The sequence below is a fragment of the Melospiza melodia genome, chromosome 8, assembly GCF_035770615.1.
Source record: "Melospiza melodia melodia isolate bMelMel2 chromosome 8, bMelMel2.pri, whole genome shotgun sequence".
NCBI classification, from domain to species: Eukaryota; Metazoa; Chordata; class Aves; order Passeriformes; family Passerellidae; genus Melospiza; species Melospiza melodia.
The window spans coordinates 11130988-11150204 of NC_086201.1; the positions used below are offsets into that span (position 1 = coordinate 11130988).

Below are 19217 nucleotides of genomic sequence, written 5' to 3' on the forward strand. Positions count from 1 at the left end.
TAAAAACTGGGAACCAAATACAAACACTGCATGCAAGAGAGAACAACTACCAGGTTGTATGTAGCTAATCCAAAATTACAGACTCACAGATAATTCTGAGGTAGAAGGGACCCACAAGGATTGAGTCCAACTCTTAGGTGAATGGCCCATAGAGTGACTGAGCCCACCACCATGGTGCTATCAGCACCATTTACAACATGCTCTAATCATGGATTGAAGGCCAAGATATCATTGGTGCTATTAATTGCTGCTTCTGTCATTGGGAGCTATTAATCACAACCTGGACTTCCCTTTCTCCCCAAGTACTTGATGCTGGTTCTTCTGTTATTGTCCCATTTCAAACCTCTCTTTTTAAAATAAGCTGAAGCAAACTGCTTCCATTCATCTCCCTGGCTTTATGTGGCACTGCCAAGACAGCATCCCAATCTCAACTGGAAAGATTTAGGACCCAAGTTACTTTTTATTTTCTGACTGAAAATGAAGCTAACTCAATTTAAACATTCTGCAAGACAGGTGACAGCATCCTTCTGGCATCAAAATGTAGGAACCAAACTCTATCATACAGAACCTGTCTGAAATAAATTAAACCCAGAGCTACATAAACCCTCAGTCTTGTCTAGGGCACAAGAAGATATTTTTCTGTACTAATCCACAACACAGTCCAGTTCCACCTTTCAGTGGAGGATTGCAGAGTGGATTCCACCTGACACTGCTCCAATTTCTGTCTGACATAAACAGTTGGCAGACTGGGATACTCATATGAAATATGTACTAGAAATTTCTTGAAATGCAGACATAGGAGGTAATGATCTTCAGAGGGGCAATTTTTCTTTATAGTATCTTAAAGCTGTTGCAACAGAATGTGTCAGCAATTGCTGCCCAGTTAACAATAAGGCTATCAGCAGGAGTTTGACATTTCTATATAAATTGATTTACTTGCAAAATTTAAATCTGAGAAAGCAAACTCTGTACACGAACACAACAAGCTGAAGTAAAATAGTTCCTGTGATTTGGAGAAGCTTTCTCATTGGGGTCAGAATTTCAGTAGAGCCAACATCCCAGAAGTGTCATCACCACTGATGGGGGGAACCCACAGGGAAGTCCCTGCCAAATCAGGAAGACAGAGGGGTGCCAACAACCAGATCTGACCCAAAGACAAAATAATTTCTGCTGCTTTTTGGACAGATATAGCAAGGGTGTGTGCAAACTGAAAGCATGAGGGCCAATACACATGCTTTCTTTTTTCCAGTGTACCTCTCAGATGAGGAACATGCACTCTGCATAAACATCCTCATGTGCATCCTTGTAAGGAGGGTATCCCTCCCAAATTCTGAGGTTAGTTAAGAATTTTGTAAAAAAACACAATACAGCTCAGAGACTCAAAGCACAAAATTTAGCCTGTCAAGTGTTTCACAGAGAAGACACTCATCATGAGGGAGGTCACTGAACACATATAACCACTAAAACAGATATGGAAGCTGACAGAACAAAATTGTGAGAAACAAAACTAAACAGAATGCAATTGAGAGCTATTACAACAATGACACAACCACTCTGCAATTCCTGAGCTGCTGCATCTTTTTTTTATGTGCACCCCAGCTGTAAGGAAACCAAGACACTTAAGTACACATTCTAATGCACAGCTCGCCTCTGGTATGTATTATAAATACTGTTCCCGTTTTTAAGTTATTTTTATTCTTCTCCACACACCCCTCTCCCCAACATTCATTAAAGCATGTTAAAGTCCTTATTTTTCTGTTTACTCTAGCTACAAGAACTTGTTAGAAAGAACACCTGTTAGAAAGAACAACAAGCTAAAACAACCACATCAAGAGGCTGCAGGGTGCCTTTATCTCATTTGCATGGATGAAGCCAGGCCCACATCAACAGTGGACCTGTACTGCTTTTAACATTATCCCAGCATATTAGGCAAGCACATAATCAATCTCCAAAAATATGACAAGGAAAGTATCACTTAATTCTCCTGCTCTCTACTCCTCTACATTTAGTAATTAGAGACTTAATGAAGCAAATTCTTTACAGAGTTGGCTCCACTACCACAGATTTAACCACAGTTGGTGACACACTATCCATGTAAATACAGAGCAGTATTTCAGAGTTTGTGCAGCAATTTAAAAGTCTGGGAGTGTAAATAAAAAAGTCCTGGTTTTAAAAACTGAACAGGCTTAATCTAAGCTTTCAGGTATACAAAAAGGTAGCTTACAAGTAATGAAGCTTCCTTCCACATGGCAGTGAAGGATTTTGAAGCATCCTAACAGTTTAACATCAACAATGGGGAAAAAAGGCAAAATATGTAAATTAGAAATCTGCATTGCAAGTTTATACAAGTGCTGTAAATTCTATTCAGCAATCCAGAGGCTGACATTTTGCCTGAACAGATAAACAAAGTGCTGAGCTGAATGGTATTTGCCTGAAGATCAAAACGATGATTTTAGAATCAGTTTTAGACCCTTTATTAGAATATCTCCTATTCTTTAATAACACGTTTCTTGGTTTCAAAGGAGACCAATTATTTTAGCCAATTATTGTTATTACACATTTTACTGCAGAAAGCATCCCTTTTATCTGCAACTAATCCAAGTGCAATGAACCTCTCCTAATGCTTGCAGAGCATCTCTCAGAGAAGAGAGCACTGGCCTGGGGCAGCAGGACCTGCATCTCTCAACATTCCATATAAAACTGGGCAGGCGACTTCCCTTCTGCTTCCTCCTGCCCTGTGTCTTGTTTATTCAGGCTATGAACACAGGGAAACAGGAGCCTGTCCCACCATTAGTATCAGAAAGTCATTTAAATCAGGTTTTCTCTTCACCTGAGGTGAGTGCAGTGCTGGGATACAACAAAAAAGAGCTATTTAAGTACTTCCTAAATCTGTGACGTTAACACTTGTATGAATTGTTCTTTCTTCTCTCACCACAGGTAGCTGCTTTCTAGTCTCAACACCAGTATCTAATAAAACAGGAAAATTCAGGTGAATCATTGAATCCATCTTTGCTATTTGATAAAATTAAATTACATAATGGCATGTGCTAGGGTGTACACAGAGAGAGATGCAGAGCAATTAACAAAAATAGCCAATAATGCAGTTGGGGGCTAAACCTCCTCACTAACTCTGAAGCTAAAGAAAGGATGTCACTAACAAGCTGACAGAAAGTGCACAACAAGAAGCCTTTGCTCTAAATCTCCTGAATGAACACCAACAACTGAAGCACTTTCTTTTCTCTTTCCACTCCTTTCAAGGACTCCCAATTGCACAGCAGGCTCAATTACCACACCACTAACTACAGAGCCTTACCTGTGGCAACAGACAGCAAAAACAATTACTCTTATACACATCTGCCAGGGAAGGTGTTCTGTTGTTACCTTGATAGCACTTACTCACACCACTCAACAGTGCATGAAACTCTTCTTTTTAAGAAGTACAGAGGCATTTTGTTTTGCCTCAACCAAGTATCAAGAAGCAACCGTGCAGCAAGGATTGGCAGCTCCATTAAATACTGCCTACTGCATCTGCTAAGCAGGACACTAAGTGCAAGGTTTCCTCCTTTCATTATCCCTGCTGGGAGAGGAGGAAATAAAGAGCTGCAAGAGCTTCACTAATGTAATATCCATGCAGGTCTTGTGACTTATAGGAAAGGTCACTGAAGTGAGCTTTCAAATTTTCTCTGTGTGAACAGTTTCAGTGTTACTTGAACATTAAAATGCATCAGGCACTACTTAGGGTACATAGTTCATTCTAAAAGACATCTTTCTCAGCACTATAATGAGTCCTAAACCCATCATATTTTTTAAGGGTCCTGATCAATTCTTTAGGTTCATGTGATTAATTAAAATTATAACACCACCACCTTTCTCAAGTATTTAAAAGGGATGGCTCTCTTCAACAAATAAAGTAAAACAAAAAAGTTTCTAACTGTGCTTATACTTGATGTCCTATATTCCAGAAAAACACCAGCATTCATTCTTTGCAAAAAGCAGAAGACCTCTCACTTTCAAAACACATCACTCCCTCTGGCTGAGTCACATATGTCCAGCTCTGGAAACAGGAAAAGTCTAAAAAACCCTCTCTACTAAAAATCTGCATGAGAAAGCTTAATTTACAGCTTTTGAGGAAGTTGGAGCATTGATCACAAGCTCCTGCAGCACAATTACAGCTACAGCACAGCTACAATAGCACATGCATGCCAGAAGCATTAAAAAGCCAGTTACAGCAGGAAGTGATAGAATAGCTCTGAATGTCACCCCTAGGAGAAAGGCAAGGCAAGCCACAATTTCCCCAGTGCTGGGAATATATTATTTACAATATATAATCATATAATTGTAACTAAAAAACTTATTAAAGAATTTTTTATCATGTCTTTGGTCTGCTCAGTTAAGGCAATACCACACCGTCAGTGGAAGAATTCAAAAACTCTCCAAGAAAATTTGTAAAATAATGAAACAGCTGCCAAAACATATTTCTTCAATTTACTTCTGCTCTTTTCAGCACTGACCATGGTTTTGGGGGCTTGGGTGTTTTTAAACAAATATTTTATATAAATCAAATATTTTTATTTGACAATGTCAGACTACAAATTTTCACAACAGGCAAGATTATTTCAGGACCTGTGTTATGTATGCACTGTTTCATAAGTCTGAAAAGGCAAGCAAATCCCCCTGTTTCACATGGCTCCTTTCCCACAAGTGAAAAGAAAGAAGAAAAAAAAGCACAGGTGAAAAACCAGCAGTGCCGAAAATGTCCAAACTTTACTAACAGGTAATGAATGAACCTCATTTTTGTGTTTGCTTCAGACTTTTCACTCCTAAAACATAACACAAATCTAACTGCTAAAAACAACTTCTGCTGAAAATAATGAATAAAAATTATTTTGTTTATGCAGTTGTGTAATGCTTTTACTATAATTCAAAAATCAGTTAAGAGCAGTAAGTTCAGCATTACCAAGTGAAAATGGTCTTTCTTTGTTCATACTTAGTTTCTTCTGATAGAAAAAAATATATCATGTTAATTCTTTGAAGAAAAGTCTCAGTTTTCTTTAAAGGGAATAGAATCAGCTTCTGCAGAACAACAGCCAATCTACTCTTTTTCTCTTTAACAGAATTCTAAACTAATAGCTTGGGATTATAAATACAGTATAAACATACAGCTAGCAAAATGAATTCAATATAACTTTCCTAAGTACTTGAGTACTTCCATAATAAAAACCTATGAGAAAGCCCAGGGGACTTTGATAATAGAGAAATTACTGTTGTCATTCACATTAAAAAGTTAGTATCAGCTACCTTTATGCACCATGGATGCCACACTATTAAAAACTCCCAGGAAAAAAGGAGACTGGCAAAATGTCAATGTTTTAAAAATGCAGCAAGGCAGCGCAAAACAAAACAGTATTTTAGCACTTTTAGTCCCGTTCCATAAGGCTTTCCAGAAGGGAAGAGATACCAGCCAGAGGGGCTACAAACATCCTCTTTGCATCCCAGCATCACGAGGCCAGACCTCCGTCAGCACCAAAGCCACACGAGAGGGAAGAGCCGCCCTCCTGTGCGTCAGCAGCGCCCGGAGAGTCCCGCAGGGGCCACAGAGGAGCTGGGACCCACCAACCTCGGGGCAGGCAGGGCTGCAGGAAGGGCCAGCTCACCCTCTGGCTGACACACAGTGCCAGGCACGGTGCAGAGGTTTGGCTGTGAAGAGGCAAAACACCAGGATCTTGTTGGAGATGAGAAAAGGCAAAAAGGTCAACTGTGTCCCAAGAGATTCCCAGCTCCTGGTTTTAAAAGTGCCTCTCAAGAGAGCTCACAGAAGCTGTGCTGCTGACCTACACTGCTGTGCAGGCATCTGCCCCCTCCCCATTTGCTGCAGCCCCATTTCCTGCTGCCCCTCAAAGTATCCATTTCCCTGTGCCTCCTACTCAACTCATTCCTCCACCTTTCCCATTCCCAGCACTTCTTGCCCTCTGGCTCCAGATCTCATCTCTGCATCTGTGCGTCCAGTACTTCACCCACTACCTTGCTCCACACTTTCCCCTTCTCTCCCTCTTCTCATCCATTCACAGGCTTTTCTCACTCCTTTGAGCCCTTGGATCTTCTTGCATCCAACCTCTCCTCCTCCTCAAGAACAAGAGGAGTGGAGAACAGAGGAAAACAGGATGGCAAGATGGGTATACCACAAGACAGGTGAGGCACAAAGTAGAGAAGAAGCAGTGAGATTAGAGTGAACTTGGGTCAAGAGACGGTTATGAGGAGCAGTAAAAACATGTGAGCATACAAGGGAGGTATCAGTGCACAGCTGCCCTGGTATTACTACCCCTGTAGTCAACTTCTAAAAGCTGCTGTTGACAAAATATCTTCCTATCTGAACCTGTGTCCTGATCCAGTTCAGGGATGCTTCAGTGCTTTAACTGCTTGTGTTAGCAGCTGCATAAGAAAAGCAAAGGATGATATTTTACACTGGTAAATTATTTCCCTATTCATCAGCTTCCCAGCATCAAGGTGTATCAGTTGCATACAGAATCACAGAATTGTCAGAGTTGCAAAGGGCCTCTGGAGATCCTCGAGTCCAAGCCCTCTGCCAAGGCTCAGGGTGACCCGGAGCAGGTTACACAGGAATGCATCCAGATGGATTTTGAGTGTCTCCAGTGAGGAGACGTGGCTCCACAATCTCCCTGGGCAGCATGTTCCAGTGCTCTGCCACCCACAACATAAAGTTCTTCCTCATGTTGAGGTGGAACTCATTGTGTTTGAGTTTATGGCTGTCACCCCATGCTCACTGCGCTTGTGCATGCAGCGTGCCAAAGCCCAAGAGTGTTATCCCAGATAACAGGGCCATTACTGTTGTCACATGAGCTATATGCAAATAGAATTATTTTACTTTCCACCATGGAAAAGTTCTTCCAAATCAAGCATGCAGCTTCCTGATATGCTTCACCACGTGGTGTTTAAACAGCTGTCCCAGTACCCCTACTCAGCTGCAAAGACCTGTGTGAAGAGTGCAAAGGGCACAGCAGCATAAAGAGAATGTATGGAAACACAGCAGCAATCAGAGCTGGGGTGGAGCCCCACCCAAGAGAAAGACCTAGCTCCAGTAGAGGACATCTATCTACAGCCCCAACTGATGCTTTTCAATCCAATCTGGCCCAGCAGGACGTACAGGAAGCACTACTAAGAATCAAGCTAGCATTGCTATGATGAACCAGAGCAGCATCAAGTTAATACAATTCACCAGCTCCTAATTAAAGCACTCTGTGTTGCTAATCACTGTGTATCAAGTGGTCTTTTGCAGCATGCCTGACTCCAAGGAGGGTGGGCCAATCAATTCTCTAATGCGTCTCACTTCTGGAAGCACTTGCACAAACACTCTGTGAACATTCATATAGCCACAGTAGATAAAATTTAGCAACAAAAGCCAAGTTTGGTTCCGTCTTCCTTTTTCTTCTCTTCTGATGATACAGAGGAAAAGTATGTCAATACAAATATGCACACCAACACTCATCAAAATAAATTTTGTAAAACCAAGCTGATCAAATACCTGCTCTAGTGGGATTTACCTATATTCAGCTCTCTAATTGCTTCTTTCATCTCTCCACATGAAAAGCAACACTTCATGTCATTTCTTTCAAGATTTGTTAGCATAGGAAAATTAATCCCTTTCACAGGATTTGATAGGTGTGGATCAGTATCATTTAAAAGATAATGAAGTATGGACCATTAATAGCATGCAGTAGCTGTCTACAGGATGAGAGAGACAGACTGCAGCAAAGAAGGTATTTTCCTTCAAACTTCTTTTGTATTTGGTTCAAGTGCATCAAGCACTTGCATTTTCACCAAACACATGCACCTTTCACTTCTTGAGTCAAGGCATTCTCCCCCGGCTCCTTTCTTAGCTGAAGCCCAAAGTTCACATTTAACTTTCATTCAATCCCAAAGAGCTTCTTGCTGCTCTGGCTGGAGTTAAAACCTTTGCCATTTGTAAGAGACATAAAGGTCAAAATAGCTTGAACAGCTTTTAAGGACTTTGCCCACTATGGCAAACTGTATAAAGAAGCAGCTGCTCATCTGTGACCACCAAGCTCTCCAACCTACCCCTTGAATATGACTCCATGAATTCCTGGAAATTTGGACAGTAAATTATGCCACCTGATGGGAACTTGAGATAAGATAAAGGTGCTACTATTTTCCGATTATCTCAGACCAGGAAGAGAAAAACAAGCTGGGGGAACACTGGCAATAAACACAAGGAATCTGCACTGAAAGCCAACACAGCAACTGTGCTGAAAGTTCTGACTGGGTCCTGCAGGTGGAGGCCACAGCCCACCCATTTAAGTTGAGAAGCCCCCAACTCAAAGAGAAAGACTGAACATGGGACTAATTAACATTGGAATAGAGGGAATCATTTAACCCATAGAATAAAAGAACTGTGTAGCCAAATGAGCACTGATTCCTGAGTTTGCTAAGATGTATAAATGGTGAAAGTCTGGAGTGACCTCAGGACCCCCCCACACTGAGAAGACAAGAAGAGGACCAACAGGATGTCATCTGGATCTGTGGGTAGAGATACCTTTCTACTTAATCTGTCACTCCCTTTCTCCCTCTTTTTTTCTTATTTCTATCTCTCTCTACCTCACATTTATGTTAAATAAAATCCGTACTACAAACTTGGACATATGGTCTCATTTGCACCTTAATTCACGCAGAGGCATCTCTCTAATAATCATAATTACTGGATCCTAACACCATAAATACTAAGTAGAATCAGTTGTTTATTATGAGGCTACTCTCTAATCTCTGCATCATACTTGCCTTTCTGACTTGCTCCCTTGCCATTCTACTCACATTTTTGAATCTGTAAGCTTTCCCGTGGGTATTTCTTGCAGACTGTACTAACCTGCCGAAGTCAGAATGCCTAAAAACTTCTACTGTTGAAGCATGTAAATCCTTTTGGCTTGATGTCACTAAGTTAAAGTCTCACAGCCTTAGGCCAAGTCTTATCCCAGATGTTTTTAGCTGAGGCTCATGCTTGAACTCAGCACATGAATTATCAAATTGGTCACTGAAATACTGGGCACTCATCTTGCAGTCATGAATCTGAGATAAGAAAAGTCTGTTTCTGAGATCATGACAAAAAGGAAATGAAAATGAATTTCTTTGCCAAAGGTGAAAATTCTCAGACTTTCAAGGTTCACAAGTCATCTCTTTTGTCCTTCTGTTAAGCATCTATGGCATGACAGAACTATGAATACTTCCATAAAAAACTCCCATTTTCTTCTGAGTGCCACCATGGAAATTACTCCACATATTCCATCTATATTAACAATGGAACCTATCAGCAACTACACTTGCAGTGATTCTTCTAAGTTATTAGTAACATGTCAAACTTATACTTACATTGTCCAAAAGCCTGAATGACAGAGAAGGACCCTGAAATGCCAAGCATAATGGGAACACTTGAGAAAATCTTCCCCACCTGTTGGATTCACTTGGCCATTCAATGCTTTCACCAACTTCTAGAAGGACAACCTGCTTTCTCTCTGTACCCACTTTCACATCTCTCAAAATAAACCCAAAGGCATTTCACAAACACCTCCTAGACTAAAATCTCAGGAGAAAACAAGTTCACCTGAAGTCACCTCCCTTATGTCCCAGTGACCCTATATGTGAGGTAGAGGTACCCAAAGGACCCATGAAAGCAAAACCAGAATATGCACCCAGCACCAAGTGACAATTCAGGAACTCCAAACATGAAAGCTGCCATGCACAGTTCTGCTTCTACGTCATGTGTAGTTTATTTTATAGGGAGAACAGTTATTAAGAACATTTTTTGTATTAGTAAGGTCTGATTTAGTACTTGTACTCAATAGTCATGACAATTTTGTCAGACTGCATTAAAGAATTTAATCTCAAAATTCCCAAGTGGAAGAGAAAGAGCTATCAAATGTCTTCAGAAAAGGAAACCAAGATGCATGATTCAGGAGACAGCAATATAATAAAGAGTTTGGTATTCAGGAAAGAAATAACTACTCTTACAGATAAAAACTTTCATGGTGTCAATGGACAAGCCAATCTTGATTAAAACCAGTATCTGATTATTGAAGTTTTCTCTCTACTTCATAATGTAATCACTAGAATAACATCGCAGCATAAATTCAATTTCAGCAAAATAAAATTACTGAGATTGTATATGCAACCCACATAAGCATATATAATTTTATAAAAAAGGACCAAGAAATAGATTACATTCCACTTTTACAAGTAATATGTCTCATCTTCAAATTCAATATAAAACTGTTCACTGCATTCCAAAAATTAATGAAAAAAATCACCATTCTATTCAATTTGTTCAATGTAAACTATCATAAAATATTTCATCCTTCATTGCCTCTTCTTGCTTATATGGGAACATAATGAAGACTGACATATATTGCTTCTAGGTCTCACTTTGTAACTAGGAGCTTAATAAAACCCCCTTGGTGAACCAGATCCAGCTTTTGATTTCGAGTTAGACATATAAACATCCTAACAGTCCTGTGAGGTTGTATTTACAGTTCTCAGGAAATGAAACACTCAAGGCACGAAATGTACATAAACACTCAAGCATCATGTGACAAATTGTAGCTAATTTTAATCATGTAAACAACAAGGGTCCATCCAATAGCACACTTAAGTAATTTCCCATTTAATTTCAGTCTTATTAAATCTCTAAAGATAATTAGAATTTAAACAAGGACTCTCTAATCCTATTGCTAAAGAAAATACACCAAATAAGACACATAGTTCCATGGCACCCTCTATCTTTTCACCTTTCTTCACTAAGAAACCAACCAAGACAACACCTCTAATCCTGCACACAGAAAACAGTTTTCAAACCCACCCAAAATGGCACATACTCAGAAGTGACATATAACTGCTGAATTTCATCATGCACCCATCCCAGAACAGGACTAAGAAATGTGACAGATGTGACAGACACTGTCCTTACACAGCACCCAGCCAAGGAACTTGGAAACCCCTGGGGGTGCCCAAGGGCTGGCACAATTCAGCCAGAGGAAGTTGGGAGGCAGGAACAGGAACAGAGCTCACTCCCCAGAGAACTTTCAGCTGTGATATGTGAACCTCACTATGCATCTGAAAACAAATGTATATTTGAGGACAAGAGCTCACTCAGCAAAACCACAAAGTAGCTTTCAGTTTACACAGTTTACAGAGACATGGGCTAAATCCAGACTTCCTCCATCACCTCAAAGACCCTTTGAAACAGTGTGGAAAGTCCCTTCCAAAATGTCTTCTTTGAGTCTGTTCAGATCTTCAAGTAAAAAGGCTTCTTTGTGAAGCCTTGTGAAGACCATCACTACCTTCCTGATGAAAAATCATCTTCAACTTCATAAAAAACATTATATCCCTACAGATCCATAAGAACATGGTCTTAAGTCAACGAAGACTTTTTGTCATGCTGCTTCTGGCACCAAGACCCTTCTGGGTCATCCTCTGGGGAGGCATACAGTTGCCAGAATTATTCCTCAGGGAGCCAGAAGTGACACCATCTCTACACCTTTCCCAATCCATGTATTCCTGCCATTCCCCAGTTGCCCAGCTTGGGCTGGCTGCAACCAGGCCTTCAGAGTGAATCCAGGGGATACCCTCAGCAGGCCACAGGGAAAAAGGTCACAAGGGCCAATAAACCTTTTGAGGTTAGAAAAAGCAAAAAAAATTGTAATTCCTCCCTCCTAGAACCCTTCTGTACAGAACTGAAGAAAAGAAGTTATTTAGCACACCTCTCACTAAAAATAAACACTGCTGTTGTCTCTTCTCAGAGGGCCCCACACTTCTCTGAAAAGCTATAATGGAAGCGGCTCCTGGAATCCAAGAAATGCTTCTTGTAACTATTAGCATGCTATTCATGAATATTTATTCTTTCAACTTCCAATTAGTTAAGAAGCAAAAAAAAAAAAGAAGAAAAGTGACCAAACCTTTACCAGTGACCAAACCAGTACTGAAACAAGGAGCAGGTGCACAAAATGCACAACAGAAGTCTGGTACGGATACAGATTTATGCTGTGAACTATGTGTTGTGAATGAACAACTAAAAACCAAAAAGACCAATTCTTCTGAACTTCTTCTGAAGCATCATAACACAAAATCAGATTAAGTGACAGCAGGCAGATACTTATCAGTTCGATTTACCTCTGACTGTGAAGTATAGGACTATCTAACAGCACAATCTCCTCTCAGATTCTGACATGCCTCATCTACAGTGTCACACTTCTGATACTTGCCAGGTTTTACATGTTGACACTTCACAAATACATTTTTGCCTGACAGCTCCTTTACTAGCCAACTCCAGTAACAAATGATTCAAGTCAAAGAGTAAATGGTGTAGCTTCTCCAGAGTAAATCTGGTGTAACAGCAAGCAAGTGAAATACGAGCCTTGCAAGATCAGATTCAACCACCTTTACAGCTTCAAAGCAATAGTCAAGATCCTCCGGGAACACGCGTACTCCAAAGAGCAGGTAACTCCTCCCCAGAGCATGCCTCCAGTGAAGTGTGCCCCACGGCTGACTGGGGGCTCAGCAGCTCTCCTGTCTGCTCCGTGATGAACCAAGTGACAGGACTCCACCATCACTTCCAAAGTGAACAGCACCACATTCTCTGTGGGAATCACCCAGACTCAGCAAACAGCAAGAAACAGTATCAGAAAACATTCAGTGCCCTCACAAAACCTGCTGGAAAGAACTTGCTCCAGTGCCCATATGTACTCCTTACGCACACAGCGAAATGAGTTGAGATGCCCTGCTCAGGTTACCTAACAACATTCTCTCAATAAGGACAGCAACAAACCAAGAGTAAAGGGGTTGCTCATATCTGCACCTCCAATGAACATGAGAATTTAAAAAAAAAAACCCAACAAAAACACAAAAGAACCCTCCAAAGCAATCGGTTAGGGAAATGAGAAGAACACCTGTATACATATTCTCATCAAAACAACCTACAGGTGAAACCAAGAAATCCCACAACTACACTACTAATCATAATATAAAAGCACAAAATACTAAAGTTTCTTTTCCCATGAATTGCTTCAAAACTTTTACAGTTTTATTTTGCATTGCTCAGGATCAACTTCATAGAAAATGTAGAAATAAAAATACAGACTCAGCTCTCTAAGCATAGGTTCACATTTACCTTTATTTCCTTCATGCCATGAGCAGTCTTCACTGTAGAAACCAAACTAACTTGCTTTAATTTTAAGATCATTAACAGCATTATTATGTATCAATCGAGACAGATATTGCCAGCTCGAGTCTAAACTGCTTGAGAGAAAACTGGATGAACAGCCACCATGGACTCATTTCCAGAATGTACTTTCAGCCCAGTAAATTTTATTCCCCCAATGCCTCTTCAATTTTAGGAAAAGTGATTACAGTTTTGAAACAGGCCTTTTCAAATACAACTTTTCTCCCTGCCTGCTTTCACTTTCCTTTCCTCTTCCCCTTCCTTTCCCACAAATGAGCTATTAATTCCTAAATAAATGGAATACGTAGCACTTAGGATCAGGAGATGACTATCTCCTGTTTAGAGGTCTGTTTAAACAGGAATTAAAAGAAATCCCTTCCGTAGATTTAGGCCCAAAAGCTGATATCTGCAAATACAGATGCTTGACCTCACTGGAATGGTCGTCTGGGTGACCACAGAGGAACCACGCAGACCCTGGAGAAGTTCTCCAGAGACAAACACAATTTTGGTAAGTTTGCAACTGAGATGCAATGGTCTGAACACAAATTAGGAAACTCTGCCTTGTACTCCTCTTTGAAACACCAAAGCACAACTTCTCTGTGTTCTCTGTCTTTGTATCTCCCTAGCACAACGAAAAGAAAACCACCAACTTCATGTCCAGCCTGCTTTTAAAAATGAAGAACTTCTTACAAGATACAATGGCCACCCTGAGCAATGGCACTACTTGATCAAAACATCAACGCGTGTTTGTTTGACAGCTGGTAACCAGAAATCACCACCAGGTCAAACAGCTGGATGGCAATGCCGGACTGGAGCAGCTCCTCCAGACCCACACCTCCCATGCGACGTCAGATGCCCTAATTCCGCTTAGCTTAAGTATCTTCCTTGTGAATGGAGTTTGGTGAGTCTTCGTTTGGGCAGAGTACTGAAAACAGCAGTCATGATGCCTTTTAGGTATTAGTAAACCCTTTTTAAGGCCGAGGCCATTGGGCCCGAGTGTTCCCGGTCTGGCAGGGTCCCCTTCACTGGCCACGGGACCGCGGCGCCGGGGGACACGGCCACGGCGTCGCCGCCTGGCCCGGGGAAAGCCACAGGAGCGGGTCGGGGAGTCCCGAACCCCCGGCCCCGCCGCCCCCGGCCCCGCTCACCCTTCTTGTCCATGAGCCACATGAAGAAGAAGCAGGGCGCGAAGCCGATGGGCCCCCAGAAGACGAGCAGGGCGATGTCCCAGCCGCTGAAGCCGAAGGCCAGGCGGGCCGAGTTCTGGATAGGGCCCCAGGTGTTCCACACCAGGCCTTGCGCGAAGCCCAGCAGCGAGAACAGCAGCAGCACCAGCCACCGCCGCCCGTACACGCGGCCCGACAGCGGCGGCAGCCGCCCCGCCGGGACCCCCGCCGGCCCCCGCGGCTGCGGCCGCGGCTGCTGCGGCGGCGGCGGCAGGAGGGGCCGCCGCTCCTCCGCGCTGCTCCAGCCCAAGCCCATCTGCGGGGGCGCTGCCGGGGGCCCGCAGGGGAGGAGGGGACGGGGACGGGGCCGGGGGAAGGGACACCCACACTTCAGCCCCCGAGCGCGGCAGCGCTGCCCCGGCCCGGCGCTGCCGCATGCGCGGTCGGGGAGGGCCGGCGGCCGCCTCCTTCCTCCGCCGGCGAGGGGAGGAGGGAACCGGCGCCGCGGAGGAGAGCCGGGCCCGCCGCCCGCGGGGAGAGAGCGGCGCTGGCGGGCAGCGGGGGCGTGCGGGACGGGGAAGGCACCGGGCCGCGCCCCGCGGGGAGCGCAGGATTGGAGCCCGGGGCAGGAGCGCGGCGGCCCGCGGGCGCGGCCGCCCGGGTGTCACCGGCTGGGCCGGGGAGCTCCGGCCGTCACGCCGCCACCGGCTCCGCCCTGCCGCGGCTCCCGGGCCGCGCTGCCCCTTCCGCCGCCGAAGGCGGTGCCGAGCGAGGCCCGCCCGAGCCGCCCCGCAGGCAGAGCCGCCGGAGCATGGCCGGGGCGCAGAGCTGCCGTCCCCCCGCGCCGGGTAGGTGCCCCTCGGCCCGGAGCGCGGCGCGGCTGCAGGCCCGGGCCGAGGAGGGTATGGGGAGGGTGAAACGGCGGCTGAAGCTGGGCCGTGACCGGACCCGCCGAGCCCCTCCATCAGCTCCTCCTCCAACACGTCCCTGTCGGCCGCGGGCCCCCTCAGCAGCGTGGTACCTTCGCGCAGGGAGGTGCTGCAGCAGGGCGTCCCTCGGATATCGATCCTCTTAAAGGGAGAAGGAAATCGTGTTGCTTTGGTGGATACAAATCAACCACAGTCCGAACTGAGCGGGAAAAAATAGCAGGGTTCGGATACAACAGGCACAGAAGTCCATTTTAAAAATAATTCGGGTCAATGTACCATCATGTGGGGAACACTATGCTCATTAGTATTATCATTTAAATAGATTGAAGTATATATTCATTAGATTAGTTTATGTGAGAATTTATCTGTAGATCAACCATCTGTACTTGTCATAAAATTAATGGCTCGCATGCTGCACAGTGCTTCATGTGCCCTAAAATATTGGGTATTTCAGTGTGGCTTGATTAGACATTCTGTCACCAAGTCTGGAAGTTGGCTTGATTAATGCCTGTGTAATTAAACGAGGAGAGCTGAACGGTGGGATCCCCACAGACTGGTTTTATGTCCAGTGTCAGTGTCATAACTGTTGATGTACTGGGCAGTGCACAGCTGAGTTTTACACATGGCCACCATCCCACAATTTTGCAGCCAAAATCTCCAAGGTTTCATTTCATTCCCATGGAATTCTTCTCAGAACATAACAGACATTGCTTTTTTTTTAGTCCATGCAGCTCAGTTTCCTATACTGAAAGTATATGCTGACTGAAATCAGCAGAACTATGATCAAAAGAAAATTATATTTTGTCTACAAAACTTCAGGAAATGCCACATGAAAAATAAAATTCACACACAATTAAATAATGGAGGACATACAGAAAACTCAAATTTGAGGCTGCTGTGTACAGCTGTAGTGACAAAAGTACAGTAAAAACATAGGGTGAGATTCAGACTTCCTCATGGCTGATGTATATTCTGGTAGTGCTTTGAAGCTCCCAATAAGATTAATTCCCCATTTTACTAAGTCTTTTTCATACATTACCACCTCAGCATAGTTTAGCCCATGCCAAAACATTCTTTCAATTTAAAAAGGGTATGTTACAACTGTAATTTAAGTGATTTGCTGGCATTCATCCAAAGACAAAGTGCTGCTATTTGCAGAAGTAAACAATGTGAAAAAGTACTTCTCTCTTTGAACATTTTTCAATTAACTGTAGTAATTGTGGAGGTTTCATGGTTCTAGTGGCAGGAAACCCATCAAGAAATAAGACAAGTGGGGTTTTGTGGTGTCCTTTTTAACTGCAAAACTTGTCTCATGCCTCATATTATCTGCCTTGTCAAATGAAAACTTGAATATAAGCAGGATCATTCTTTGACAACTTACCCAAGACACTTCATCTTACGATGGGTTTCAAGATATTTTGACTCTTTCATGAGGAAAGAGAAATTTCTGAGAAACAGCAACAAACTAAAGGGGCTGTCAAAATAGGCTTAAAAATATTTAAGTATATTTATTATTGATTTAATGATGATTTAAATAATTTATTTTAATTGCTTGATTTTAAATCGCTCCATCTTTTCATAGCTTCACAACCCATATGCGCATCTTTCAGTCATGGCCTGACCTTTTCTGTTCCAGCTATTTAATTAACACAGTGTTATATTCTGTGTGAATTATTCTTGTTTGCAGGATATGGTATTAGTTAAATTTGTTAATGTAAAGGAGCAGTGTATTGTTGATAAACTGTTGGAAACCAAATTAGCTTTATCTTGCAGCTAGCTGATTGCATTATTTCCCTCATGGGTATAATACTCCTCTAAATATGCTAATTTCACTCTTTTCTCCGTGTGGTGACATTTTTACTGTTCTCATTACTGACATTTGTAATATTTGAGGTGGGGAAATTTTTCTTGCTTTAACCTCATTATAATGTAGCTAAAGAGATTTGAATATTATCAGATGAAATGCACATATATTCAGGCAAGCAGAAAGGTTATTTTCTCTCCTGGCCCATAACTTTCATGTCTATGCAGGTCTTGCATGGACAGAATGACACCTGGATCCAAACTGTGATACCGATGCCCCTGCAGGTACTACTTGCCTGAGCACAATAGTGTGTCCATTGGTAGGTGCCTTCATTTCCAACCTACAAGCTCTGAGGTGGTTGTGTGACCATATTCCTGCCTGTCTGCCTGTGTCTGACCTAAAACATTCAGGAATTCATCTTAGGAGGAGTTGGTTGCCTGGAGCTCTGATAGACTAGTGGTGACAGACAAAAATTACATGACTGGGGCTGTCATTGCTTCCAAATGCTCTTGCCATCCCTGAGGCAGGCCTGGTGGATCTGCTTGCAGGTTGGCACCTGCAGTGTGCCAATTTAAGATTGGCTAATTAATATAAACTGAGGCTTTGATGGTTTGTTGCCCCACCTTGGGGCATCTGGAGAGTCTAGTTCAGCTAAAACACATCTGTCATGTAATGTTGTGCTCAGCAGTCCAGGAGAGCATCCCCCCATGGGGCACCCCCAGTTCCTAGCACATTAGGAAGGGCCATTTGCTCTTTCCTGTCGCCATGGTTTTGACAGATTTGCCTCCATGTGACATTCCTCAGAGATTCCGTGAATGTCAGTGTCCCCTTGGTTCTTACACCTCTCTCCCAACAGCTCCTAATGTCATGTATACAATCTTGTCCTTTCTTGTGTCAACTCATACCTTGCAATGTGACAAGCAGCAAGTCATTGCATACCCCATAAAGTTTAGAAGCATTTTGGCACAAATGGGCAGAACCCAAAATTAATTCAAAGATTGAAAAGTAGTATTTTGCAGATTCTGAAAATTCCTCCCAGGATCTAAAAAAAGTTCTCTTTACCAGGGATTTCCCTCAATTTCCAGACTTCAGCTGGAACTATGACAGTGCAGTTTCAGAGCTGCCATAAACAACACTGGTGTAGCAGGGATCTGTAATGGGTGAGTTCTTTACACCCCATCTTGAAAAACACTTCTGAAGGTGAGCCTGTGAGATGTGAGCAAATCCTGTTCTTCCTTCCTTAAGTTTTGACATTGTTTCTATTCTACTTGCTCAGGAACAGGTTGGTTGAAATCTGCTCTGGTTTGGGCACCTTCCAATCTGTGTATTCATTCAGCTTATTTTCTTGCCTGCCTTTTTCATTGGGAAGTATGTGAACTCCAGCTCTAACGTCATACAATGATTTCCTGGTCCTTCAGGTTTTACAGTGCTTCCTTTTTTCTAGTATCAACAGGAAGCAAAAATACAGACCAGACACATCTTTAGCTTATGAAAGCTGAGCAGTTTTATTCTTAAATTCAAACTTCAGTGTTTTCCAGTGGGGAATTCATTTATACCTTTTGATTGCAGCTGTGTGTATTCCCACTGCAGAGTGACCATTGTAGTGCAGAGGATTCCAGGTTTGTGGTGAGCCAGAGCCCATTGTAAGATTCTCTAGGGAGAGGTGGGATTTTCCACCTTTTCTTGTGGAGTCTACCTTTGTGGCTGGCTAATGAAAGACATGTCACTGGATTCTCTGTACACCACACTGCAGGTTCTTTAGTGCAGCTCTCAAAAGGAATATGCAAAAGTCACATCTGGCTTGGGCTTTGAGCACATTTAAAGGATTCTGTGCTCCATTTCTGCTTCTCCTTCCATTCATCACCTCCTAAATGATGAACATGTAAGTGATGATTGTATCTTCTTTGAGGGGGAGGTGGAAGCTACATGATGTCTTTCATCAAGGTAATTTTGTTGGCTACTTCCCTACCTCACTTAGCCTTCAGGCTCCATGTCTTAGACATTGTAGGGAGTTTATATTGGAACTCCAGCTTCAGCAGACTACTGCCCCTGTGTTGTCTCATTTTATTCAGGGCCACCAT

The 19217-nt window shown here is 43.0% G+C and overlaps 2 protein-coding genes across 4 annotated transcripts in view; one reads left to right on the plus strand and one right to left on the minus strand.

Moving 5' to 3' along the window:
- The window catches only part of SLC49A4 (solute carrier family 49 member 4), a 66275-nt gene extending 51541 nt beyond the window's left edge, over positions 1–14734 (minus strand). The window contains exon 1 of the mRNA XM_063161770.1: positions 14386–14734. Coding sequence (XP_063017840.1) covers positions 14386–14719 — 334 coding nt within the window. The 5' untranslated portion in view covers positions 14720–14734. The remainder of the gene's footprint in view (positions 1–14385) is intronic.
- A 452-nt stretch (positions 14735–15186) lies between these two features.
- The window catches only part of HSPBAP1 (HSPB1 associated protein 1), a 38337-nt gene continuing 34306 nt past the window's right edge, over positions 15187–19217 (plus strand). The window contains exons 1-2 of one of the 3 annotated variants that reach the window (XM_063161772.1): positions 15208–15251; positions 17364–17455. Coding sequence is in view for 1 of the 3 variants with exons in the window: in XM_063161771.1 (XP_063017841.1) it covers positions 15215–15251 (37 nt within the window). In the remaining 2 variants the exon portion in view is untranslated. Of the gene's footprint in view, positions 15252–17305; positions 17456–19217 lie in introns of those variants that run through there. The other 2 variants (XM_063161771.1, XM_063161774.1) reach the window with 2 other exon arrangements.